A 26,624-nucleotide genomic window follows, 5' to 3' on the forward strand; every position below is an offset into this window, starting at 1 on the left:
AATATTGTATTCAGTGCTTTGTGATCGGAATATTTGGAGTGTTGCCTGTCTGGCACTTTCATCCAACTAAACTGTCATTTCCAAACAGCTCATTTGCGTAGGAATACCTTCGTCGTCTCTTTGGGTGTCCTGAGCTTGTGATAGCTTGTGTTAGCAAGAAGCCTGCAGGGCTGGCTTATTTTATACAGTAACAACGTCATGCTGTATGTTTGAGGAAAATAGTTCTGTTTCTGCTTTCCTAAGTTAGTACAATGCCTGGGGAAGGAACAAAAATGTAAATACAGCTGTCAGGTCTGAACAGGATTTTTACAATTGGTTTATAGCTCAGCAGCAGCAATCTTCTTGCGGTTCAAGAATGCAGAGAAGAAAAATCTGTATTACATTACTACTGAAAAGGTGTGTCTTGCTCTGAAATACTGAAGGCATTAATCGGTGGCTTATTCCACGGACGTAGGCTTTGCTCATCCTTTCTTTTGAACATCAAGCATTTCCTGTAGGTCCACGTTGCAGGAATGAGCTCAAAAAGGGGAGGTGAATCCGGAGTAGAAACTCTGTATCAGAAGCTATGCACGTGTTTCAACGGTAGCTTGAGCGTTAAACACGTAACAAATTTGTTGGCAATTTAGTAATTTGGAATAAAAACCAGCTTGCTATCAAAGCAAAGATTTAAATACTTATTGTGGTTTTTTAAACTTCACCAGTTCTTTCTTACAAGATCACAAGCTTGCCAAGCAACGTTTAGAAAAGACACTTTAGATCATTGGTAGAAATGCTTTAGTTTTTCCATCTGAACTATATTTCTGTTTACAGGATGGAATTAAATGATATTTGCTTTAGAATGAGCCAAGTTGCATCCCAGAAGTGCCTGCTTACCTCTTGAATGTCGGAGAGCCGGAGGCGGCTGCTTCGGATGGGCAGGGCTGTGTTGTGTGCCGCTGCTTAGGAGATCATCAGTCACCTAATGCTAATGCAGATTGAGGGAAACATCTCAAACCCAAGTTTTTGGTATAAAAGGAAGGTTTTTTCACAGTTTATCGTAGCATCGTTTGCTGCAGCTTTGGAGGTTTTATTACTGCTGGGTTGGGGTGACCCATGTCATTCCTCTCCCGTCTCCAGGAAATATTACCCTCTGACACTGAGCACATGAAAACACAATTTAACTTCCCTTTCACTTGAACAGTCTTATTCAAGACTTGTACTTCTTGCACTTCTCTTTTGGAAAAAATCTGATTTTCTTTGGAACGTTTTCGGAAATTCCATTTGCTGTTTTGAATAACGTTTCTGTGATGTTTCTGGTAAGAAGCTTCACCAACCGAAGGCAAATAATTTCATTTATGCACGTCTCTGACTATGCCTTCTTTCTGCATATGGTATATATTTAACTTGTCAATTGACATTGACTTCATAAAGAAACTGCGTGAGAACATTGACTTAATTTCTGAATAACAGGAAATCCATTTGGAAAAGTTGCAGCTTAATCATGAGAATACTGTGTTGCTTCGGAGGCTTTTGATTTTCTTTCTAACAATTGTCAAATATATTGTGCAAAATGCTCCAGGGTATTAATTTGCTGGACTTGCACACTCTCCTAAGTCGCACGTTGTGATAACAATTGTTCTCTCATTTATAACTAAATATCGTTGCTTTAAGGGAAAAATTCTTACGAGTGCTGTTGTAAAGATGGATTTTCTTCTTTGAATAACTGAGTTGCTTTGGAGTTAGAGGTCTCCAGTGAAAGCTTTTTGCGTTAAAATAACTGTATTAGGTTTTCATGTCCTCAGTAACTACCCTTTGGGGGTTTTTTTCTAATTGAAGTTGGTTTAAAATAGTGCCATATATTTGACATGGCACAGAGTTGGGTGCTGTGGTCAGTGTTCACGTGTGGCTAAAGGACTGTGTGAAGACTGGAGCTGTTCCACAGAAATGATCTCGATGCCATGGTCACTGCTGAGCATCATCTGAAGCTGCAGATGGTTCCTCCTTTAGTATTTTCCAAATTTCCATTTACAGGAATTCCTAATACAGGCTCCCTGTATGCCCTCTCTGTTTTCCATGCATTTGAATGTATTTACGTTCAACTGCTCCAATTGGTGCAGTAATTATGTACTTTTCTGTTTTAAATGAGTGCATTATTGGCCCTGGAGGACTATTTACTTTCTTTAACTGAAGATTAATTTTTTACAGTTCAGTATTTCAGTAACACAAGCATCAACATTTTGATGCATTAGAGAACATGTTGTATTTACCATTGTACATACAGTGTAATCAGAATTTTCGGTCATATACAATGCCGCTGCTATTTCTGGATAAATACCATCTTTATTACACACTTTCGTACATTTAAACCCTCAGTTTGGGAGTAGATTTTTATAATTTCACGCTGCTATTTACGCATTTTCATCAGTTGAAGCAGTGAATACTCTCTAGAGTTCTTCAACCAGTGATACTATTTTTTCATACTGCAATCACTGGGTTTTTCTTTATAAATATGTGTAAATTGTGACATAAGAGATTTGTTTAGGGATCTGTGTCATGCTGTCTGAAATGTATCATTAAACAAATTTAGTAGCTGAAGTAGTTTTGGTTTAGCAAAATGCAAGCTATGAGAGTTTTCTCTGAAAGCAATTTAATATAAAGAGATGAATTTTGCAACTGATTTTGTGTGCATTATTCCAAATAGTCTTTTCAGCTCCTGCAACTAATAATTTGTGTAAAAAGAAGACATTTCAGCTTAGGAAAGAACTGTGTACAAGGAATTATCCACAAGAGGAAAGAAAAATATTTATGATAGTGACACCACAGACTCTCTAGTTGATAGTTGACTTTTTTCCCCCATTTTACCTTTGTGGTATTTTTCATTGGTTATTGTCAGATATGTTTTAGGTCTCTCTTGTTCAGTGTCCGTCCTGCCAGTCACATCTAAATAACTGGGAAAACTGCCCAGAATCAGGTCCTGTATTTCCTTTTGTTGCATTCAAGGGTCTGCTGCAGATTTGATCTCTGTTTGAAACACTGTACTAATTTTACTACATAGCGTGTTTTTAAGTTTACAAAATAACGGGTCTAAATGGCATTTGTTATTTTCCTAGGTGGTGCGGGATTACAATCTACAGCTGTTTTTACAGGAGAACCCTGTGTTTCACAAACCGCAGCCTTTCCAGTTCCAACCAAGTGACAGTGACACTGTAAGAACCCTGCTGAATTCCTTGATTTTTTTTTTTTTTTGTTCTTGCTCTATTTTTAAGCATGTTGTTATACGTGGGTAAGAGAATACTGCACACTGGTATCCCAGTCTGGTTTAACCTCATGCTATATTTTTGGAAAAGAAAGGGAAAGTGGCCTGATTCCACCAGCTCTGCTTGCAGTAAGTGGAATATCATAACAAAAGCATCAAACGGGCTCAACATCATCCACAGAAGCGCTGAATCTTTTTTATTTCCAGATTGTGACTAGCAGTCCTGTGTTTCTCTGCTTTCAGCATAATTCTTAACTGCATTTTGTTAGCTTTTTATCGTGCTGGTGAGGTTCTCCTAATATTCACTAATACTGGGCTACAATGTGCGTGATGCTGTGCCAAATGAGGTGTCCGTACACCTCTAAATTACTCAAGGAATACCTATAGATACATATAAGAAGTTATTGATTTAGAAAGAATACTATTAAAACATTGCATTCCAAAATAATCTCGGAAAATATTATTTTGGTGTGTATGTTACTTCCAAAGCAATCATTAATGACATTAAAATTGAGTAAATCATAGTATGTAAATACATTTCCAAACAGCACTTTAATAAAAGAGGTGGATTGTTGATGTCCCACCGACATTACTAATGTTATTTGAAGAAATAACAGTTTAAAATAAGTCTAGGTCTTCAAAAAAGTTAACCTTGTGCAGCTTTGTATTACTTGAATTCATTAGTAAATGGACTTGAACAGAAATGTCTTGATCTCCAGTTCAGGTGATTGAATCCAAGAACGCTGTTAATAGATACGTAAGAGTGATTTTTCCAGACATAAGAACATCTATAACACAGTTTCCCTTGTCTTTCCGTTTTAACAACCTGTGATTTTGATTTTTCCTTTGTGTAGTGTCAGTTATTTACGTAAAGCTTTAGGTTGTTCTTAATACAGTGAGCAGAATCTTTCTAACTGTCTTTGCCCTGCCTTCCTAACCTTTGCTGCTGTGTGTTTTCATCCTTGCGCAATCGCCGCATCTAGAGTTTTAATGCAGTTCAGCTGGTGGATATTGAGCCCTCACCTGTCAGTGCCATGAGAATGACTATAGCAGAGGTATATGGTAGTATTTATGATCAGCCTTCAGCATTTGTGTCGTTACCGGTACGCATGTGGCTTGGGATGCAAAATTTACACTCCTGTAGAGGTGGCAACAGAATGCATGATATTATATAAAATGAAAAAAAAAAAAAAAAAACCCCAGCTTTTTCCACAACGAGATTTAAGTTAAAGAAGGAAAAAGCAATTTAGCTGTGTTATTTGTGGGGATCAGCTTCACACTTATCTTTTGCACTTGCACTGCATTTGTAATTGATATTCTAATCTTTTGGGGGCATGAATTAAAATTTCACAGCTCAAGATAGTGATGTGTATAATAGGTTACTTCTCTGATGTGAAAGGGGAAGCTTGTATAACAACTGGAGGCTATTAGTATGCGCTGATGAAATGCAGTCCCATTACTAATTTAATTTTGTTCTTTTTCCAGAGGGCTATCCCCATGTAAACCAGAACTGTAATTCACTCTTATTAAACTCTTCAACATTAAAAATTACACGATTCTTTGACATGGCACATGTGTGGTCTGACAGCGTACACATGCGCTGCTTGTACTGCTTAACTTCAGGAGCTTTTTAGAAGGCAATGAATGGGTCATTCATCACAGAATCACAGAATCACTGAGGTTGGAAAAAGATCTGTAAGATCATCAAGTCCAACCACCCACCCAACCCCACCATGCCCACTAAACCATGTCCCACAGTGCCACGTCCACACGTTCCTTGAACACCTCCAGGGATGGTGACTCCACCACCTCCCTGGGCAGCCTCTGCCAGTGCTTCACCACTCTCTCAGGAAAGACATTTTTCCTAATATCCAGCCTGAACCTCCCCTGGCACAACTTGAGGCCATTTCCTCTGGTCCTGTCGCTTGTCACTTGGGAGAAGAGACCAACACCCACCTCCCCACAACCCCCTTTCAGGCAGTTGTAGAGAGCGATGAGGTCTCCCCTCAGCCTCCTCTTCTCCAGACTGAACAACCCCAGCTCCCTCAGCCGCTCCTCATCAGACTTGTGCTCCAGACCCCTCACCAGCTCCGTCGCCCTTCTCTGGACACGCTCCAGCACCTCAAGGTCCTTCTTGGAGTGAGGGGCCCAAAACTGAACACAGCATTCGAGGTGCGGCCTCACCAGCGCCGAGTACAGGGGCAAAAGCTTCATGTCTGAAGCTGTCCCAGTACCTCAGATGCGGTGACTGCTTTACTTGGCTAACCCGCTTGGGCTGTAGAATTACTGCATTTCTTCATTGCGTGGCATTTTTTGAGCTTCTGGCTGCTTCTGCTGTAACCAGTTTTCACAAAAATAAATGAATTACGCAGGCTTCTTTATGATCCCTAGAATTATGCTCAGCTAATAGGATCCTACCTGGGCAACTGCAGGTTACACATTCACCATTTCCAATCAATAAGTACAAGAGAATGAGGGCTTTTGCTCAGTCTTTTGAATTTGTCAGAAATTGTATGTTTTCTAATTAATTGAACAACATTTAATTGAAGAACAATTATCAAGCATTCTTTTGCCACATGCTCTCTTTGTAGATGATCTGCAGAGATTATCAGTTGGCTTGTCATTTTGTGGGTTATGCATGATAATTTTCACACCGAAGACTAACACGGAAAGAAATAGAAGTGGAGTGATCAATACATCTAATCAAATGTTTAATATTAGCCTTTTCCAAGAACAAATGATGGCCTCTCTTCAGGCTAAATACCTGATCCACTGTGACTGGGGTCAAAGTTTGGAGCATTTAAATATTACTGGAATGAAACTGTGACTACTGTAGGGAAGAAGAATGTTATAAACAATATGGATCTGGAACTCAGCTATAGGAGAAGCTCTGAATGCTTTTATAAATCTTAGTTACACATGGTCCATCTCAAAATTTGACTTTATGAGGGGAGAGCTGTTGCCAAAGAATAATGTAGAATGGATTGCCATGGCATCCTTGAGTCAGGTACAAACCCCACAGCTCAATTTACATGCCAAATTCTCTCAACGTGCACAGTCAGAGCCTCCAAAAGAGACTATTCCAAAGAAAGGTAGGTATGAAATGGTTTTCCATCAGTTTTCAGGATTTTTGTTTCCCCAGAGTCACACTAACACTGGCTGAAATGTAGACTAATGAGTGTCCACAAAGAGAAGCCCACTATAAAATATTTTACATCTATCAGCTATTTTCCATTATCTAAAAAAATTGGTTTGAGCTTAACTTTATACGTTTGTTCATGTTACTGAATTATTCGGATTGTTTCAGAGTCTCGGTGAATTTCAACTGAGATAAATTCATTTTTTTAAAAAAGGAAGGTTTTAAAAAATTTTAAAAGGAATTGGTTTTTTTAAAGGAAATTTTAAAGGAAGGGAATTTTAAAGGAAATGGTTTCTTATAAAAGTATTCAATAAGAAATCATTGATAAATTCCCAACTGGCTTTAATCCTTTCAATAAGTGAATTCACAAACTGGATTGGGCCTTTACCAACAGCAAGATGGGAAAAAATAAAAGGGTGTTTTGAAATATCTTTAGCCTCACAAGAAAAACCAGTCAGCCCATGCTGACCTTACACGGAGGCTGCTGCTGGATTCAGCGTAGTGACAGTTTAATCATCAAACATCCTCCCACGAGGCAAGCGATATTTATTAAGTCCGCAGAAATCTGTCGCGTTGAAAACATACTGTCCCCAGGCTTCACAGATAAGCCCTAGCCATAAGAACAGGGCAAATTATAAAGGAAATTAGCCAGCTTTTCTCTGTTTCCTGTTTGGAAAAGATTCTTTTTCCTTGAACCGCCTGTTATCATGTGAGAAAAAGAGCCAGACGGCAAAAATCGTGGCCATAGTGCGGGAGGATAATGGCAACAAAAAGCTGACACTAAACTTTTGAGGTCGTTTTCCTGTTTTTTATCTACATGTCGCCTGTGACTATAGTTTCCCCTGTACATTACTGATGCCGTCGTTTTCTTTGAGCACGCAAGTAAAAAATGTAGCCAAATCTTACTTGCGTGACAGCTTAACGACATGAAAAAAACCAGATTTTTCTCACTGTAATTTGCAGAAAAACAACATCTCGGTAAGATCGGTGGAAAGTTTTGCAGTTTCACCCCTTGTTACTTGGATGTGCAAGTTTTACATTGTGAGAAGAAGGATGAATTTCACTTCACTATCATAGACAGAACAGTATCTTGGATTTCTGAGCTGCTTGTATTAAACTAGAAGTTATATAAGCGATACTACACTTACTTAGTAAGCTATACTTCCAAAAGGACCGCATTCTTGCTTGTGGCAAGGCACGTCTTCTCAGCTCTGCAGGTGCTCAGGGGTTTGAAAGTAGATAGAAATTATTGCGTAAGTGGGAATGAGGACTCAGTCGCGGGCTCTACTTTGTCAGACTTTACTTTTAGCAGGTTTCCGTGCCATGCCTACAGAGGCAGAGGTATTTGCACACTTCAGCATTTACTATTAAATTTATTTAAATATTTAAAACTTATTTAAGCCTGACTTAGCATGAAATATGTTTAAATGTTTTCAATTCCTTAGTTTCCTAGATAACGTTATATTCTATTTTTATGATTTTTGAATATAAAGATTTGATGTTTGATAGAAATATTTAAATACAAAGAAGTTGATGAAACATAAACTGCTAGTAAAGTAAGTAAGCCCAAACTAACGAGTCCAGAGAATGCACTACTTTTTCTGTATTTAGTCTGTGCTTTAATACCAGAACAGAGTAAAGTGATTCTTTTTAACTATAACTTTTTTGAAGCTAAATACCCCAAAAAAAGTTGTGATTGAATTTTATCGAAGGATGAAGTAGTAGGAATTCTTGCTGAGGAGAAACACAGCCATTCAGACAAGGAGATGCTCAGCAGATGTGGGTGGGAGCCTGGCGAAGCTGTAAACTCCCTGTATAACTTGACACGTCGTGTGTGGCTGACACGACCAAAACCGATTTTACTTCATTCCCCCCCACCTCAGTCGTGGTTAAAATAAGGTCTGAGATATAAGACTCATGTTTGAGGTTGATATTGAAAGTTTAATTTGAAGAAAAGGGAAAGTCCACACCCTAGAGTTACTGGCTCTCTTATCTTGGGTTAAATTAACATCGTTTCTGATTTACTCTAAGTATAATGAGCTGAAATTGGCTCACCACCTAATTGATTCTATTTTAATTTAGAGAGCACGCTGTTAGTATTCTTTTTTTTTTACAGTTGGGAAACACTGTTTAAGCAAAGCTCTGAGTAATACCTAACAGTGAGACTAGAGAGCAGAAGTAATACTTGAAAGAAGGTGGCCACTTAAGAACTAGATCTTTGCTTATATTGCATTGAAAATATCTATGAAATGAATTTCTCTGTGTCAAAGTTGATTCAAAAGGTACTCTTTTTTTTCCTTTGGTTACCTAATGAGAGCAATTTTTTCCTTAGTTATAATAGAATGCACCATAGATTTTTGGGAAAGTTGGATGTGAATGCAGCTGCTGCGATAGCTGAGGCAGATAATAATTATGAGGGTGAGAATGGAAGTACACTAACGAAAATATACTGAACTCTAATTTCAAAATTAATTTCAGTGAGAAGATTAAAAACTTAAAAATAAATAAGATTAAAAATTAAAAAAATAAAAATACTTGTGGCTTTTAATCTCTGCTATATAACAAAAGTGCTTAATACAAAAACATCACGTACTAGGAACAACAAAGCTGTATTAATCACTGACATCTAACAAAACCCAGTACTTTTAAGATTCTAGTCTCAAAAAAAAAAAAAGGAAAAAATGGGAAAAAACAGAGCTACAACCTTTACAGTAACCCTATCCTAACGTGTTTGGCATCAGCTGCTGCAACAATCCCTGTGCATAGTACGTTTCAGAGGAGGTTTCTAGCTAACGGTCAGTGATCCCCAAAAATAATTATTGAACCAGAATTAACAATAAACAACCCCCTAAAAACCAACTGGATAAATTATTTCATACATAGGGCTGTTTAACTGTTCCTTTCCTGCGTACTTTTAGTAGGGGGAGTTTCAGTTGCACTGATGTCAGACAATAGCTTCAGTATTTGTTGGTATTTAAATATTTTGCTATATAAGATTTCTTTAGTAAAAAACATTCAATCATGGTGGGACTATTTTTCAGCCCAGATGATGTCAAAAAGTCCCAGGATCCCCTTTGTCTCTTCAGATATCCCAGAACCGTCTTTCTTGTCATGAGTTTGAATGTAATTATTTTCTTTATTCCCTGCCTGATAGGATGTTCCTTATCCTCTGCAGCCCCCAGCACTCACCAGTGCAAGAAGAGATGTTAATTTATTAGATGAAAAAGCGGAATGTGGTTATATAAAGCAACAATAGTCAGTTGGTTTGTTTTGTGCTTTATCATACCATATGTACAGAGATTTCTGTAACCTATTAATAGTGGATGTAGCTCCTTTTTTATTCTTCTGAGTGGAAAACAAACCCTATATGCGAATAATCTTTATTTTTAAAGATGGAGGGTATCCTGCTTATAACACTGAAAATTTACTGAAATGCAAGTCAGTCCTAGCTCACTCTTGGCTAAACTAAAATTAAATTAATTCTACAATAATAGACTAAAACAAGCACCAAACTTGACTCACGATTTTCTTCTAACTGCTGGGTTTAGCTATCAGTTGTGTGAAAAATGTCATGCATATCCCTTCCTCCTCCCCAGAAGTGTTGATCATAAGGTTGAGCTTGCTTTTCAACATTTCAACCTCTTATTTTCACCTCTTTAAAAGAAATGGCTGTGATTTTTAGGTGTGTTTTATGTTGGTGATTTGCATGCAAGAAATGTTTACTCCTTTTTTTTCCTTTGTTGAAGCGAACTTTTTCAGTCTTCAGCTCCAAAAATAAGGAGCTTTTAGGCTTGAGAGCCAACTTCTTTTCTGCTCTTAAAACTGTACATGTGCCATCTGCATCCAGATATAACTGCATAAATAAGAGGATGGAGCTGTGTGTTTGGCCCTGTCATAAGGCAGTTCTGCACCTGCAACAACATTTCAGACAAAAATGGAGAAGCGACATGTGTCTACAGACTAAATGCGTTTGTTAATTTAAGAAACAGCATTGCTAGCCTCTAAGCTCTTTAGCTGGTTGGTGTCATCTAGTACTTTCTCTGTTGGTTTACTGATTGAATTTTTAGCACTAAACACTGCTTTCGCTGTAATCCAAACTCTGAGAGAAGAGCAGAATGTCCGTCTATGTTTAGCTCAGGTTTTTTGGATCTTCCTTCATTCCTCGGCCATGGTAAGTGGTTTTGGTTTCCATCTTTTTTGGAAGAGGTTAAATTGAGTCATTGGATGTCTTGCCACCACCAAGTTCCAGTCCTGAAAACACTTAAGCAAGAGCTTAATTTAGTAAATCAGGCTAGGACCAGACACTTCAGTTCCCCCACCTTCTGATTTTTTTGTCTATAGCAGATAAATCTCTGGTTTACAGAATCACTAAGGTTGGAAAAGACCTGTAAGATGATCAAGTCCAACCATCAACCAACACCATGCCCATTAAACCATGTCCCGCAGTGCCTCGTCCACACATTCCTTGAATACCTACACGATCCTTGAACACCTGAACACCTTTCTTCATACTTATTTAAATGGCAGTGGGGTTTTTTTTTATTTCTTACTTGATATACCCCTCTAGCCTGTCTTCACCTGAGGATACAGACTTCTCAAGTCATCCTTGAAGTCCTCCTGAAGCATATACTCTTTCTTGCCAGTCAGCTTGCTACTGTTCCTCTTAAGTTCCTTCACAGCCTTCTTAAGTGCCAGCAGCTTGGTCTTTTACAGGTCAGGTGAAGTCCCTCCCTGTGATACGGGCTCCGTTTATTTAGGAAGCATTCCAGGTCCTGATAGGTTTGAAACCTTTCTCCTTGCACTGTCTTCTCGGCCAAGTATTCAGACTGTGCGTTTCCACCGCTCTCCCTGGTCTTATGCAGTTTAGGAGTCTCTGTTTTCAGCTTCTTCCCCGGGAGGCTAAATTTTGCCTCTAGATCTTGTCTCCTGCCTTTGCCTATATTTTTGGTATCCACACAGACCACAGCTCTAGGTTTTTCCCCAACTCTTTATTACCCCATTTTTATGTTGTTTATTTTTAGACCTTTAAGCAAGGGTGAGGTCTGCTTGGGTACAATAATGCTTTATGAATAACTAATATAACCACTCTGATCCAATAACAATTAATTTCTTTTTTAGTATGCCCTTAGGAGTAGCCACAAAGTTTGCATTCGTTTTTCTGGTCAAGTGCTTTTGAGAAATAGATTAAAAACGGAAAACACACTTGGGATAGTGCAGAAGGTTATCAAGTGACTGAAAAGAAGTCTGTCTTCTTTCTTCATGAAAATGAGATGCTGAGTAGGAGCAAGACCAATGGGAACATTGAAAATTCATTATGAGATGTTTTATAGGGGAGAGGCAATGTCAAACGATTCTGCTCAGATTTGCAGCCGTTAAGACTCAGCTGGAAGCTGCGGAAGAAGCTGTACAAAAACGCTTACTCCGATAAGCTGGGGAAAAAAAGAGGGGAAATGTTATCTTAAGGCTGGGATGTGCCTAAATAAATCCATGTGTTTGTCCTCTTTACATTTTGCAATGACTTAGTAGAGTAGCTTAACGAAGGTAATTGAAGAGGTCAAACAGTAATGAAGAAACAAGATTGTATAAAGCCACCTCAATAAAAGCAGGCAAAAGCCAACTTAATATTTAAATGGAGGGGGTGGGTGAAGAGAGCTGCACCTGCCTGTTCTTTGCTTGGTTGGCAGCTTTGCCTTCCTACCTGTTCATGCCAGAGCTACCCACGTGCTTATAACTTGCTGCCTCCTTTTCCGGGCTGCTCTACACCTTGCCTAACAACTCCTTTGACTTTGAAAATACCTTTAACACGGGCTTTGTGGCTCTGTCCCACTCCAGTGGGTGAACTTCGTGGAAATGTTTGTTCCTGACTTTGAGCTAAAATATCTTGACATCTTATACTGGATTCTAAAAGCCTCTTGGGGTTTTTTTTGGTCACTGTGAGAAACACAGGGATGCTACCTCCTCTCCGCCCCTCTTTTGATGACTATTAATATATGCCTTAAAGCATTCTGTAGGGACAAGTTGAAGCATTGCAAGTTTCTTGGCTGAGTTATAGCTCTTCGAAACAGAGGCAGAAAGTGGCCCAGGAGTCACTTGAAGCGTTAGATGTATTTCAGAGCCCTGTGGTGGGAGGGTGTGTGTATGTGTAGGGATTGTCTTCCTTTCTCTTGCTTGCCTCTACTGTTGGAAATCGCCTCCTTCGCAACCCCTTGAATCCACTACCTCCATCTCTCTTGTAATAAGCGGATGAATAAGAATAAAGGCCAGATTCAATTTTGATGAAAAGGAGCTTAGCTGAACAAAATAACAAGCTGAACCAATTTTTGCCTCATTTTCAATTAAATCCTCTGATAGGATGTTAGCATAAGTTAGTATTATTGCCTCTCCCATGGGGGCAGTGTAATCTAAAGGCATAAAAGTATTGCTTTCAAAATCACTTTGGTTTGCTTCCCAGTATCTCTTGATTTTACTCCAGTCTATACCAAATGCTGGTATTAAAATTGTCTTCCTTCCTTGACACAAATCATACCACGTTGCCTGCTGAAATACCTGATAACATTATCTCTTCTACTGCATCAGCTGGAGGTTTCTCACCTAGCCTGAAAATAATTCCTTGTCTTTCTGCTCTCTTACCCTTTTTCTGATAGCTAACCTTGAATTTCTCCTTCCTAAACAATTTTTGCATACTTGTGGGATTTTCTCTAGTTCCAAACCACACCCGATGGAGAAGAATCCTTCTCTTTTGTCATAGAGTTGAGGGTGAGAGAAATGCATGAAACGGTCATTTCTTTCACACGTGTATACACAACCTCAAGTTGTTTTGAGCAGCACTAAGCGTACTCTCTCTTCTTGAGTGATAATTCATAAGAGGGTTTTTTCAGTTGATCTCAAAGATTGTGCAAGATTATATCAGCCCAAAGAGGACTTATGATAAAAAGGAATACAGGGCGGCTCTGGACCGCAGTGACTGTCTCAGTAGTCAGATGGGCATGAGTCAGCAAGTCATCCAGGAAGAGGAATTGTTCTCGAGGATCCCCTTGGGAGCATTGATTAACTTAAATTGGAGAAACGACTGAAATGTATGTTGTAAGAATCTGTTCTGTTGTGCCAGGAGCACACCCCGGGAAGGTGGGATGAATATAATGTCTTCTCACAGCTAATTTTACTGATGGGAAGAATATGAGACTGGCTCAGAAAAAAAAAAAACATAGAATCACAGGGTGGTTGAGGTTGGAAGGGGCCTCTGGAGGTCACCTGGTGCAGAGCCGGTTGCCCAGGATCGTGTCCAGGTGGCTTTTTAATATCTCCAAGGATTGAGACTCTGCACCCTCTCTGGGCAACCTGTGCCAGTGCTCGGTCACCCTCGCAGGGAAGAAGTGTTTGCCGATCTTCAGAGGGAACCTCCTGTGCCTCTGGTCCCATCACTGGCCACCGCTGAGAAGAGCCTGGCTCTGTCTTCTTTGCACCTTCCCTTCACATATTTATATACATTGAGGAGATCCCTCTGAGCCTTCTCTTCTTTAGGCTGAACAGTCCCAGCTCTCTCATCCTCTCTTCATCGGAGAGATGCTTCAGCCTCTACATCATCTTCATGGCCCTTTGGTGGACTCTCTCCAACTTGATCATTATTAAGTAACTTATCCTTACGCAGTATAGGCGCAGTAAATGTATACAGAATACCCACAAATATAGAAGGAATATCAAGAAACCTGCTTTAGTGAAACAACAGAGACTGATTTGCATCCTAAACACTGAGATATATATGTAAATGCACAGAGTAGTTGCTGTGGCAGTAATGGAAATGATAGAAAGATTGGGAATTATTTCAGTAACTAAATGCTGGGAAGTTTGTCTTCAGAGCGTCAAACGGGTTCAGTTCAATCTGTAGACAATAGAGAACTACTTCGTCTTGCTTTAGTTGACATTTCTTGAGCAGGAGAAATTATTTTTTTGGTTACTGACACAATAAAAGCATGCATAAGATGAAACAATATCGAAAAATGTGATTTGAAATTTGAGTTACTGTTTTGCAGACTTTTTTTTTTGACAGAAACGGCTGTGCTGTTATATTTGATGGCATTATGATTTGATCACAGATTAAAAAGAATGAGCCTAAATGGCCAATTGCATCACAATTAACCTTTCATCTTTGCTTTGTATAATGCATGTTTCTTTTAGAAATTAGGTGACTTCCTTGGCTAGTTATTCTTCATCTGTTTGACACAGTGTATGGGTGAAATAGCATTTCAGTTTTATTCATCGTGAATGTCTTCCATTGCAGTAAAACTGTATCTGGTATTCAGTGTCCCGTTGATTTTCCTAAGACGGGGAGTTGTGACTTCTTTTGAACTTTGATTTGCTTTCGTAGTTGGCTTTCCACAACATGGTACCATCACAAAGTTCATAAGGAAGAGAGTTAGTTGTGTTAAATCTTTCTTGTTTTGTATGAAACAAGATCCCAGGCTGATAAATGTAATTAAAAGTTATCCTATAACTAAATATCATCATATCTACAGAGGTAGCCTCGGGTCTATGTCATGACTCATTCTCTTGTTGTTTACTGTTTCAGAGTCGACAACTGGAATCGGAAACTGGAACGACTGAAGAGCACAGTCTCAACAAGGAGGCTCGGAAATGGGCTACCCGGGTAGCCCGTGAGCACAAAAACATCATCCACAGTCAACGGGTAGGTTAGGTAGACTTCTGTTTACAGATTTTATTTGTTGCAGCTCCCCACTGCCTGGAAGAGGAGATGTTACAAGCACCCAGGAATTATTTTTGTCCTGTTGTCTCTCCGGGCAACCTGCCATTTTCATCTTATTCTTTCTTGGCGTGGTATGCTGAAACTGCCAGGTTAGCAGCTCCTCAAACTGTTCGGTTCGTCAATACATCTTGTTATTCCCATATAAAACTGAAGCTACAGTTTCTACTTTACTGCAAATAACTTGCAGACCTACTTCTATTCTATCCTACACAGTGTCCTTCTGTTCAAACTAAAGTTTCAGGGATCTGCTTATCTCCATTATAACATGTATATATTACCTATAGAAAAAAATATATTCATTTGGATTTCAAGTGTCTTTTCAACACTAGGAAAATCCATGAGTAATGTGCACTTCTGTCTACTGTCAGGGCACAAAATTAAGTGTGTATTGATAAATTTATTTCTACATGTGTGGCTCAACATAGAAGAACCTAGGGCTGTATTTGGATGTCCTAACTGGGCCTTCAGGTAGCTGTATTTTGGACTGCAGCTGAGACTGTCTAGGAGTGAGAATAAAGTCAACCAGTAAAAATGCATCCCTTGGGTCACTAAGTTCCTTAAACATCTATAGCAAGGCTCTCATGCTGTTCTTTGGAGAGAGTGTTGGGACCCAAGCTAACTTCTTGTGCTAACTTCTCTAACTTCTTGTGCTAACTTCTGCCTAAAAACATGTGTTTCACATGCTCAGGTCAAGCCTAACTTGCACAGACTACGTTAAATTCAGTTAAAGAGGATGTATCTATACTACAATATCTATAATATTATATAATAGTCAATGAACTTCAGCCCAGGAAGCGGGGGGCCTGGCTTCTAGTTCCACTTCAGTCTTTAGAGATTTGAGCCGTTCCTCGAGCTACCCTGGGGAATGCACAAAGCAAGAAGCAAGACCAAAGTAGGTGTTTGCCATCTTACCTGTCTTCTGCTGAACCTGGGTCACTCTACAGCAAAAACCAGAAGTTGTAGCACCAGGCGGAAGGTATTAACAGAGTCCGTAACCAAAAGGTGATAGGAAAAACTCTCGTCAGAGGAAGGAGGGAGCATCCTGGATTCTGATCCGAGCACCTGACGCTCCTTCTGCTTTTTCTCCAAAGACTATATAATGCAAAATACATAGTCACTGAACCGGTTACAGATTTGCAGATAACTGGTGAAGATTTGTGCAGTCACATGCTTTTGTTATTTTTAATTTGGACCAGTGCAGTCAACACACATGTACATGAAACTAGAAAACTCCAACGTGTCTTCTGTGAATCAGCAAATTCTCCTCTGGACACGATGTTCCTGCGAATGCAGCAAACCTGTCTTGGCTTCCCCTACAGCAGGGCTACCATTAGCAGCTTCTCACTTATGTTCTTTTTCAACCTGACGTAAATGTGGACCAACATACACATTTTAAATATGTAAACATCAACATACAGATGAGTTGAGTCATACCACAATATCATGTTTTCATGAAGGTGTTGAAACATTCCCCTAAGTGGAATTTCCATGTGAAATACTGTGCTTTTAAATGGTGTTTTGCCTTGGTCATTGTCTTTTTTCCTGGAATGGGCTATTGTCGGTCAACCCAGCATCTAATCAAACAATAATTTCCCTGACTTGTCATAAATATTTATCATGTAAATGGCTTGCTAGCATTTACTACAGCTGTGGTGTGTTTTCTTATTTCTGACAGACACTTGAAGAGCTAGAATGCCACGGGCCCGTGATGTCTGAGCAAACCCGAGCAGAACTGGAGCAGAAAATAGATGAAGCAAGAGAGAGTATTCGCAAGGCTGAGGTAAGAAGGAAATTATTTTGGCATGTTCAGCTTCTTACCGCAGAAGGATTTATGTTACAGCTATTTAACTTTGTTTGTGAAATGTAAGCTTTTAGCATCAAAAGTCAGGGAATTTTAAGATGTCATTTTTTGCCTTGATTTCATACGTTTCAAATCACTGAATCAACTTAATGAAAGACTCAATATTAGAAGAATAGTATTAAAAAAACCCCTCCTGACGAAAAGTGATTAAACTTGCTGCATTATCCACTATTGTGCAAAGGTCAAGAATCTCTGTATTTAGGGGCTTTGTCTTAAATAGAGAAAAAACAATCTCAAGTTTACTAGTTTCCTTCTGCTTGAAGGAGCTAATACCAGACAATAGTGATCGTATCTCTGTCTTCACGCTTTTTGGCTTCTGGAAGGAACAGCCACACGCTGATGTGCCTCCTGTTCTAGTATTTTTTTTATATACATAGTAATTTGTAATGTTGATGGGAAAATATTTGAAGTAATCTTTGTATCTCTTTCTACTTTTACTCGGAGGTACCTTTGAAAAGGTTACGGAGGTATATGAGACCTATTCTGGTTAAGAAAGACTCATGAAAAGATAAACTAGCTTCATACTTGATTGCCACTGTTGGGTTGGTAAAGTTAACTGTTTTCATGACCAGCGATTCAAAAAACCTATTGCAAGCAACAGGAACTAATCTACCAGTTTTCGGCTGAGTGAGTTGCTTAATTAAAACTGTAGAGCAAATGTAATTATTTCAGTCAAGTGCTTCTCATACCGCTAGATATTCAGAGTACCTGATGTAATTAGGAATGTGATTTACAGTTCAAGAGGTTAGAAAATACAGAGTAAAATTCTTCCTCCCACTGGTATGATAAATGTTAGCCTCTCCAAATCCAGAATATGCTGTCTTAACAGAAAGTGTTTTAAAACGCAATAGCCTTTTATTTGAGTAAACTATTTCAGACAGACTATACTCCAAAGTACTTCAATGTATATATATAGTTAATGATTAAATATGCAAGGACAGAGAGCACGAGAATGAACGATGAAAGCAGCAGCAGAAAGAAAGAAAATCAGGATAAGAAGTTGCAGAGGAGAAGGGTCTCGCGCAAAAATAGGTTTAAAATTACAAATAAAACCAGTCTGGAAGTTAAGTGTTCGCAAGTCTTAAGAATGCATAATTATCAGAACCCAATAAATCGGTGGAAACTGAGCAAAGAGGTAACATGTTGATTTTGGGGGAGGTGGGGGAGAGAAAAATTGACAGGAGTGGTTTTTATTTGTTAAATTCTGGAAAGTTAGAACTTTGAAAGTAAGGGCTGCAATAGTAATGGCAAAGAAGGATCTCGGCAGTAGAAATTAGACCGTGATCCTGTGTGAATGATACAGAGAGCACAAAGGCAGGGATAGCACGGCAGTTATTGTCTATGCAGATGCAGCAAAGAAGAAATTTAAGAGAACACGAGGACTTTTGCCCAGCCGAAGGTTGGCTTTTCTGAGAGAATTAGCTGAAAGAGCTTGAGACAAAATTGCAAGTTTCTTTGGCCACAGCCGCAGAATATAAGTGAGGATAGAAGGAAAGTGCCAGAAGTGGAAGGTTTTTATATATATTAAAAAAAAAAAAAAAAAAAAAGAGAGAGATGTGAGATCAGAAATAAACCTTGTAGTGTGCTGTAGAAGGCAGCGGTCTTTTCCAAAAGCAGAGGGAGGGATAGAGCTCCATCAGGAAACATACTGGGCAAGAAGTGCACGGCCAGGAAGGTGATTCATAAAAGCAATGAAGGGGGGGAAAAATAGCATGCAGTTCTCAGAGCTAATGAGGAGCAAATACGGAGTCATATATACGCATCCTTGTAAATGCCAAACAGTACTGCAAAGAGGCAGAGAGCATGAATATTTTTCTCCAAGAGATGTGTTCTACAGTATTTGGTAGAAAGCTGATATAGACAAATAATGCCTGTGGTTTTCCAGTGCTAGCTGGCGTGTTGTAGCTAAACCATCCCTTACCTTTCTGATATTTAACATGTGTTCTGTTTTACAACAGAAAATGGTGAAAATGCCAAGTACTTGAGTCTAGGAAGACTCAGCGGCTGGGTGATTTTCACTGATTTTCTTCCTTTTCTTTTGATACAAGTTCTTCACTGTGTGTTTCAAAGACATGAAGTTGTCTCTGAGTTTTTGAATGGTAGGTGTGCAAACCACTTTGTGTTTGTGACTTTTATATATGACCACCTAAGTTATTTATAACATATATATATGGATATATATCTATATATATATCTATAAGTTATTTATAACATAGATATTTATAACATAGATTTTTTTTTTTAAGAGAAGCTACTAAGTGAATTCAATAAGCTGTTTTATTTTTACTTAGGTATGGGCTTTTCTTTTAGCTTCAGCCCTTATTAGTCCCCACTCCTCCAAGTGGCACTACGAAGTAATTTCAGCACCGTTAATTAGACAGGAGATTTTTACACACATACGCTCTGTAGAAGAATAAACTATGTAAGCGTTGAGTAAAAATGTTTTCTTTCGTAATGCAATTGTAGTTCTGTCCAGTGTGTGAAAACCAAACATTTGCAGCATTCCTGCATATTTAAGTGCAACTGCTTTCTCTCCTCTTGTGGTGTGTTAGATAGCGTGTACTGTCATTCCTCGTTCCAGAGGTGTTCTCCCTTCTTCCTTTTGGTTTTTCTTTTTGTGTTTTCTTTTCAAGTGCATTTCATTCTTATTTCTTTTCTGCAGTAGCATGCCTGTTGTTCTATCCCATTTTGGCATCTTGACCTGCTCTTTGATGCTTTTTCCTTTGCAAATCTACCCGCTTCTTCCTTTTCTTTCTTCATAATTTCTGAAGGGGAAGATAACTTCATAAGCATGTTGGGATTAAATTTTGCCTTTCTTCTGGCAAAGCTATATTGGTCATCGCTGGACACTTCCATTTGCGTGTTTCTCCCTGGGGAATTTTACATTCTTGATACATTGCTCCAGTGCCAGCCTGCTTAACTATCAGAAGACAAACCGGTCTCTACGTGCCATCTAATACAACATGAGCTGAGTCAGAAGATTTTAGAGTTGATATATATTGGTAATGTGGTTTCTCCAGGGTGTATTCTGCATAGATGTATTCACCTCTTTGCCCTCTTCCTCAGAGACCCTGAAGCCTTTGAAATCTAACTGAGAGGAACTGAGGAACTGTACCGTACGTATGACTTGCGCGCTTTCTGGCAAGCACGACGGGTGTGGAAGCAGGCACAATTTGAAGGTGCAGCAAAGAAACACAGCAAAAGTGTGCATACAACCAAGACATACTGAAGAAAAATACATTTTTGTCTTCTGCAAGATGTGGTGCCTGATCACAAAACCTTAGATTGGCACATTTACAGCTCAGTGGTTTATTTTTGATCTTTTTCTCCCTGGGATAGGAGGTATTTTTCCTTACGGTGTTTCGGGGAGTAGACTCCTTGATTAAAGTTTAGGGAAAAATACGGCTTACACCAGAGTGCTCCTGTGCAATTGATACATGGCAGATGATATACAGTGACTGTAACAGATAACCAGAACCCATATTTTCTTCTTAAAAATTGAAAGCTTCTGTTTTGTTAAAGGTTTTTCGTTTTTAAAGGAAACATTAGAATATGTCTGATAATACCGCTGGCACTGGCAGAGCACTAAAATTGACTGTGGTTAACGCTACACCGTAGAGTTTAGATCCAGAGGAACTCCATCCTTGTCAAAACAGCATTTAACTACCGCTGCATCAAGTCTGGACTTTGATAAAGGCAAACACTGAGAGCAGAGGGTGGTCATTTAAATTGAAGGTGGCACAATTCAAGCATCATCTGTAAAGGAGGTCAACACCTTTGAAATTCAGTAATTTGAGCAAATAAATTATTCCTGTAGCTCCTTTGCACTTACTCAACCAACTCAGGTAACTGAACTAGAACTTCTGTATTTTAAGCTTTCATTTTTGTGACAACGGTAAGGAAGGTTGCTGGGTGTTTTACAGCTGTTAGTTCAGCCGCTTGCATAGCTCTGATTTGCCTTAAAACAACTTTCCATTTCTCCACTGCCTGTGCCCCTTTATCTTTAAACTATTGGAGACAAAAGCTTACTGTCTCCACCGATCTGTGTTGCAGAAATAAGGGAAAAGAAAAGTTGAAGCTATTTCCTCGGTTTCTATAGCCCTTCTTTCAGCCTGCATCCTGAACCCTGAGGCTGGGTTACTTGAATTCTTCCTCTCGTCTTATTTTGTCTCTATCAAACTAAAGACTCTGATACTTTGATAGCCCGGTGTGAGTCTCACCAAGCAGTATAGTTGCTCCCAGGGCTGACATAATTTTTCTCAATGATGATGGGAGAGTTCCCATTTGTGCTCAGGTTGATGCTTAAGGAAGGTCTTGGGGCCTCAACAGCAATTAATCCTATTTCCACTTAATTATAGGGGGATGCATTTTGTCTCACCATTAGGATATCTACAACTCTCAAGAGAGTATTTGTACCAGATAAAATTTGATTAAGACTCATTATGGTGCTGTTTACTTCGTTTGATTAGTTCAGAAGCTTAGGTCCATTTTTAATTGTAAACGGGGGGCTGTTTTCTCCCTCCCCTTATATTTGGCTATGAATATTTATTACTCTGCTGTGATAACAGTTGTGTTTGCTGCCTGGGCTCCTGTCCTATCTTAGGATCTAATCTATTAATCGTATGCTGCATGTGGTCCTACTGCATCTCAAGTAGGCGTAGCTATATTTCAGCCTGTTGTTATTTGTGTGTTCTTGCAGTTGAACCTTTCAACTGCAAGAGCGGTGTCATTCTCTGCTCATAAGAAACGTGAGAAAAGCTTAATTCCACATGCTTTGCTAAAATAAATGAAGTGGAATAAGGCTACCAACCCCAAAAAAGTTGCATTTGTGAAATGTCACTTGCTGCCATCTATGGCTTTGCTCAGGAAACACATGCTTGGGAGAGCCGTGCTACGTACACAGATTGCCTTCTCAGAATTTTTATCTTGAATTAATACTTTCTGATAATTATTTTTCAGGGACTTGCTGTAAGTGAGAAATTTGGAGAGCATGCAGTATGCTCAGATCCTGCTTAAATATTTCACAGTATATTTTTTTGAGAAACCTGCCTCTTCTGCTATGAGTAATGAGAAAGGAAGTCTTCAGAAGACTGGGGTATATGAATTCACGATCGTAAGAAGGATATTTTTCCATTAGTGGACATTTAACAGAGGAAGGTATTTTGTGGGATGCAGGGCAGGAACACACACAGAGATGTTTTGAAGCTAATGATGAAATACAGTCGTGAAGATTCGTGGAAGGATATAGTCAATTGAAGAGCCGTATTTGCTCTCTCTGTATCTCATAGATTCTTATGTACTGTAAAGGCTAGATATCCTTATATATGGAAACTAATGGATAAGTCATTTTGAGAACATCCTACAAGTAATAATTGTCGTGACTTTAAATGTTGCCGAGTTGAAGAATAATTGCTGTAGGACTTCAGGCAGTAGACTATCTCTCAGATCTTTTTGGTAAAGGGATCGGGGAGTAGTCTGGGCTACAAGAATATTAATGTTACTTGTTTTGTAGATTTTCTTTTTGTCTTTTTTTTTTTTTTAATTCAGTTCTTTTGAGAGGTGAATCACACTGAAAATCCAACTCAGTTCCGTAAACCTGTGGTTTGAAAGCAGTGTCATTTCATAGAGTTGTTCAGCTTAGGGGCTTTGGGAGTGTCTCCAGTCCAGCCTCTGCTTAAATCTTACTGAATCTTTTGACTATGAAATGTGTACAACATCTTTCACTATATTAAGAACCAGTATTCATTACCAGGACTGCAGAGAAATGTGTTGTTAAAGGTTTGCATACATACGTTTCATATACATCTCATTTTCTGCTTACAGAATTTGGGTAATTTCCATTCAGTCCCATTACCAGCAGCCTGGGAACTACTTCTTAAACCCTCCAAAACGCTTCGATACTGCTCTCATCTACTCTTCATCTCCTTCCCCACCAGCTGCTTTCTCTGTTTAGGAATCTCTAATGTTTTTATATGGTTGAGCTTGAGAAAAATCAGCCTGCCAGTTGGGCTGCAGCTACGCAGGTGGGCTCCTCTCCATTAATAGCTTCACCTCTGTTTTCTTAACCTTGGCATTCACTCTTGAGACACGTTATCTATGTCAGTGTTTCATTTCCTGTTTGCTTCACCCTAACAGTCTCGTTTGATTGAACTCCATGCAGAATATTTAGCATATAAATTAACTAACTCTGCTGTAATATCTGTAGAAACTTCCCGCCCATCCTTCCACTTAAAAAAAACCACTCAGTGTTGTGTTGAAAAATGTCATTTATTAGCTAGTTCCCTAGCTGGTGCAGAGGAAGTGTGGGGTTGGGGGTTTTTTGGTCCTGGCCAGGTGAATTCACAGAGGCGGGTGGTTCCAGATTGCTGCAGGACTCGCTGCAGTCGCAAGCGGTGGCTGAGCTTCACCTGGAGCCACAGAATCACTCAGAATCACAGAATCACTAAGGTTGGAAAAGACGTGTCAGATCATCAAGTCCAACCACCAACCCAACCCCACCATGCCCACTAAACCACGTCCCACAGTGCCACGTCCACACGTTCCTTGAACACCTCCAGGGATGGTGACTCCACCACCTCCCTGGGCAGCCTCTGCCAGTGCTTCACCACTCTCTCAGGAAAGACATTTTTCCTAATATCCAGCCTGAACCTCCCCTGGTGCAACTTGAGGCCATTTCCTCTTGTCCTGTCGCTTGTCACTTGGAAGAGACCAACACCCACCTCCCCACAACCCCCTTTCAGGCAGTTGTAGAGAGCGATGAGGTCTCCCCTCAGCCTCCTCTTCTCCAGACTGAACACCCCCAGCTCCCTCAGCCGCTCCTCATCAGACTTGTGCTCCAGACCCCTCACCAGCTCCGTCGCCCTTCTCTGGACACGCTCAGCAACTCAAAGCCAGGTAGCAAGTGTCTTTTTTTGGCTGCAGAGGAGACAAAGGAAACACAGGCTGGAGCAGAAAGAATATCTTTCTTAGCTGTTTTTTATAAAACCTTGGCATCATATGGTCTTGATATATAGTAATGCAGACGAACGTTGTACAGCTAGAATTACTGATAGACTCCTCTTTCAAGGCTGAGCTCAAGTTTGTGCCACAGGGATCAAAATTTTAGGAGAGTCGTGTTGGATAGGATTTTTTTTTTTGATTGGGGTTCTTTTGGCGCAGCTATCTTTCCACCCCAAACATCAACAAGGCGGTGAGTGTTGAATTTCATGGATTATTTGCTCATGCATCCCTACTTTAATAGCACTGGACTGCGATTTAAAACTGATTTGCAGGGGAGGGCTTATGTTGGGTTTTGAGAAATTTGTGGCATTCTGATACTCGTTTTTACTGTACTCATAGTTAATGCTTCCTATCACCGTGCAAATAATTCTGGCCCAAAATCTAAATGATCCAGTATTTCTCATTACAAGAATGGTTTCATTTTCATACTTTTTTAGTTAAAAAAGCCTAGAATTTAAACAAAATTTACACTAAATGGGAAAAATACAGATAATATCTTTCCAACCTTCCCATGTTGCTTTCTTCTTAGCTAAAACAATTTGCCAAATGAGACTATCCAACCCGCTTAATGATTTTGTGCCTGCCACTAGAAAAATACTGCAGTGGAATGAAATAGTTCTCACAAAAGATGCTTTAGGTCTACTTGTAATCCTAATTTAATACAATTGTAATATCTGGACATGCTCATAAATATAACCTTTGTCTAAAATGAATAATTCTGAATTCTTTAAGAGAAAAGAAGTGGGCGTGGGCAATGGGGTTCAGGTGGCTTTAGTACCGATCAACAAGCGCAGGGAATGTAGAGCAGGGAGAGACGCACTCTCCGATGGGCAGGGGTCACGGTCTTGTTCTGCGCCCTCAAAATGGTGGAAAATAAAGCAACTCTGCTTTCAGGAAACTCCATTCAAAACTGATCTTAACAATCACAAACCAAAATATTCAAGGGCTCACACTAAATCAGCTTTGCTGGCTTTCTGTGTTTGCTTTTTACCCCAACGCTTTTATAAATGGTTTTAAAAGACTTGTAACCGAGGTGTTTGTGGGATGCAAATGAACACTTGGTTTCTTATAGGCCCTTTTCTTTCTGGGAACAGAGAACAGCTATGTAATGTATTCTTGCTGGTTTTAATTTTCATGACTTCCAAAGCAGTTGTTTATCTTCATCTTGTGCAAGCTGTAGGTCTAAAGCCTTTGCTTAATTAAGACTGGAACAGTAAATAAACAAAACTGTGCCTTCTTCCGTGTAGAACGATGATAGGTATGTGAGAAATAGATAACAATATTTATATTTTTTAAAACTTTGGGGTTTTTTCCTTTCATCTTCTTATAACCTACCATCAGCTGAGGCAAAAGAAGAGCTCAGAGAAGCTGGAACCACCCAGAACACTGTTTGTAAACTTTGTGGGTGGCTGACGGTTTTTAAATCAGTGTAAAGATATCCCAGCCCTCAGCTATTAAATAGTGATTGGTAAATAGTAATTGTAAATAGCAATTGCTCTATTAAATAGGAAAATATTCGTCCTACAGTGAGGCTTAATAACAATGAAATTTGGGCAGCACCCAGATTTCAGAGCGAGTGCTGGATTCCAGCATTCCTGTGCTTTCGAAACTCAGCTGCCTTCCTGGAGGTACTCAGTATTGCTGGGAACATAAGTGGTTACTTGATTAAATATTTTCAAGTCTATGAGCTTCTGTCAGTGGAGTTCACTCAGTCAGGAAGTACGGCACGTGTGTCTGCTGGAGTCCATTTTGTTGAGAGGGAAAATCGGTGATTAAAGCCCCGTTTAGTTTTTAATTTGAAATAAATGATCTTTTTGAGGGAGCAAGGCTTTGGGAGCTAGTGCATCCATTTTTAAGGGTATGGTAGTCTTGTGTGGTTTTGCAGCGTAATGCAAATGTGTGATTTGTCAGAAAGCACACCATGTCTCTTCCTATTTCAATGCCTCGCTTTCTGGCTACGTTCCCCCGCCAGAAATTGAAAGAGAAGACTGGGCAAGCCGAAGCTGCATCCTTTGTGCAAGGTGGGTCCCTCCTTGATGAAGTCGGGACTCCAGCTTGCAGAAACCTCATCTTCCAAAGGAGAGAGCCTACCTTGTGCCCTGGGTACAGGAATAAAAGCAACGTGTACAGCGAAGCTTGTTGCGTGACTTGATGCTGGTGGAAACACCACTATTTCCTCCAGGTGCTCCCTTCTTTCCCTCTTACTTAATATTTTATTCCAGCTTAATGTAAGCACCAAACCCCAGCTAATTTAGACATAGCGATATTTGAATGAAGTGCGTGTATTTTTAAATATGTAGCTGTTCCTGTGTGAGAAGCAGAATAAAGTTATACTACTGTCTGGTGTTTTATTTTTTTTTCATATAGGTAGGAAGCTGTTAACCCTGGTCTACCAGTATAATTATTTAGGTAAAAATATATGTGTATGCTTGTAAATAGCGTTATACAACTTTCAAGTGCAGGCCTGACCTAATAGTGTAAGTACTTTTATGGCTTGTCTGCAATGGAATGAAACTCAAAACATTTGTGGTTTGGAACAAACATTTGTTGGATATTAAGACTACTATGTGTAAATAGAGTGGGGTAACTCAACTGGGTTTGCTGGGTACCTTGAATTAGAAACTCTTGT

At 39.4% G+C, this 26,624-nt stretch overlaps 1 protein-coding gene across 1 annotated transcript in view; it reads left to right on the forward strand.

Annotated features, from left to right (window-relative positions):
- The window catches only part of FCHSD2 (FCH and double SH3 domains 2), a 166,215-nt gene that overhangs the window by 125,508 nt on the left and 14,083 nt on the right, over positions 1 to 26,624 (forward strand). The window contains exons 10-12 of the mRNA XM_059816450.1: positions 3,090 to 3,185; positions 14,941 to 15,057; positions 16,811 to 16,915. Coding sequence (XP_059672433.1) covers positions 3,090 to 3,185; positions 14,941 to 15,057; positions 16,811 to 16,915 — 318 coding nt within the window. The remainder of the gene's footprint in view (positions 1 to 3,089; positions 3,186 to 14,940; positions 15,058 to 16,810; positions 16,916 to 26,624) is intronic.

Source organism: Gavia stellata, chromosome 1 (assembly GCF_030936135.1).
Source record: "Gavia stellata isolate bGavSte3 chromosome 1, bGavSte3.hap2, whole genome shotgun sequence".
NCBI lineage: Eukaryota > Metazoa > Chordata > Aves > Gaviiformes > Gaviidae > Gavia > Gavia stellata.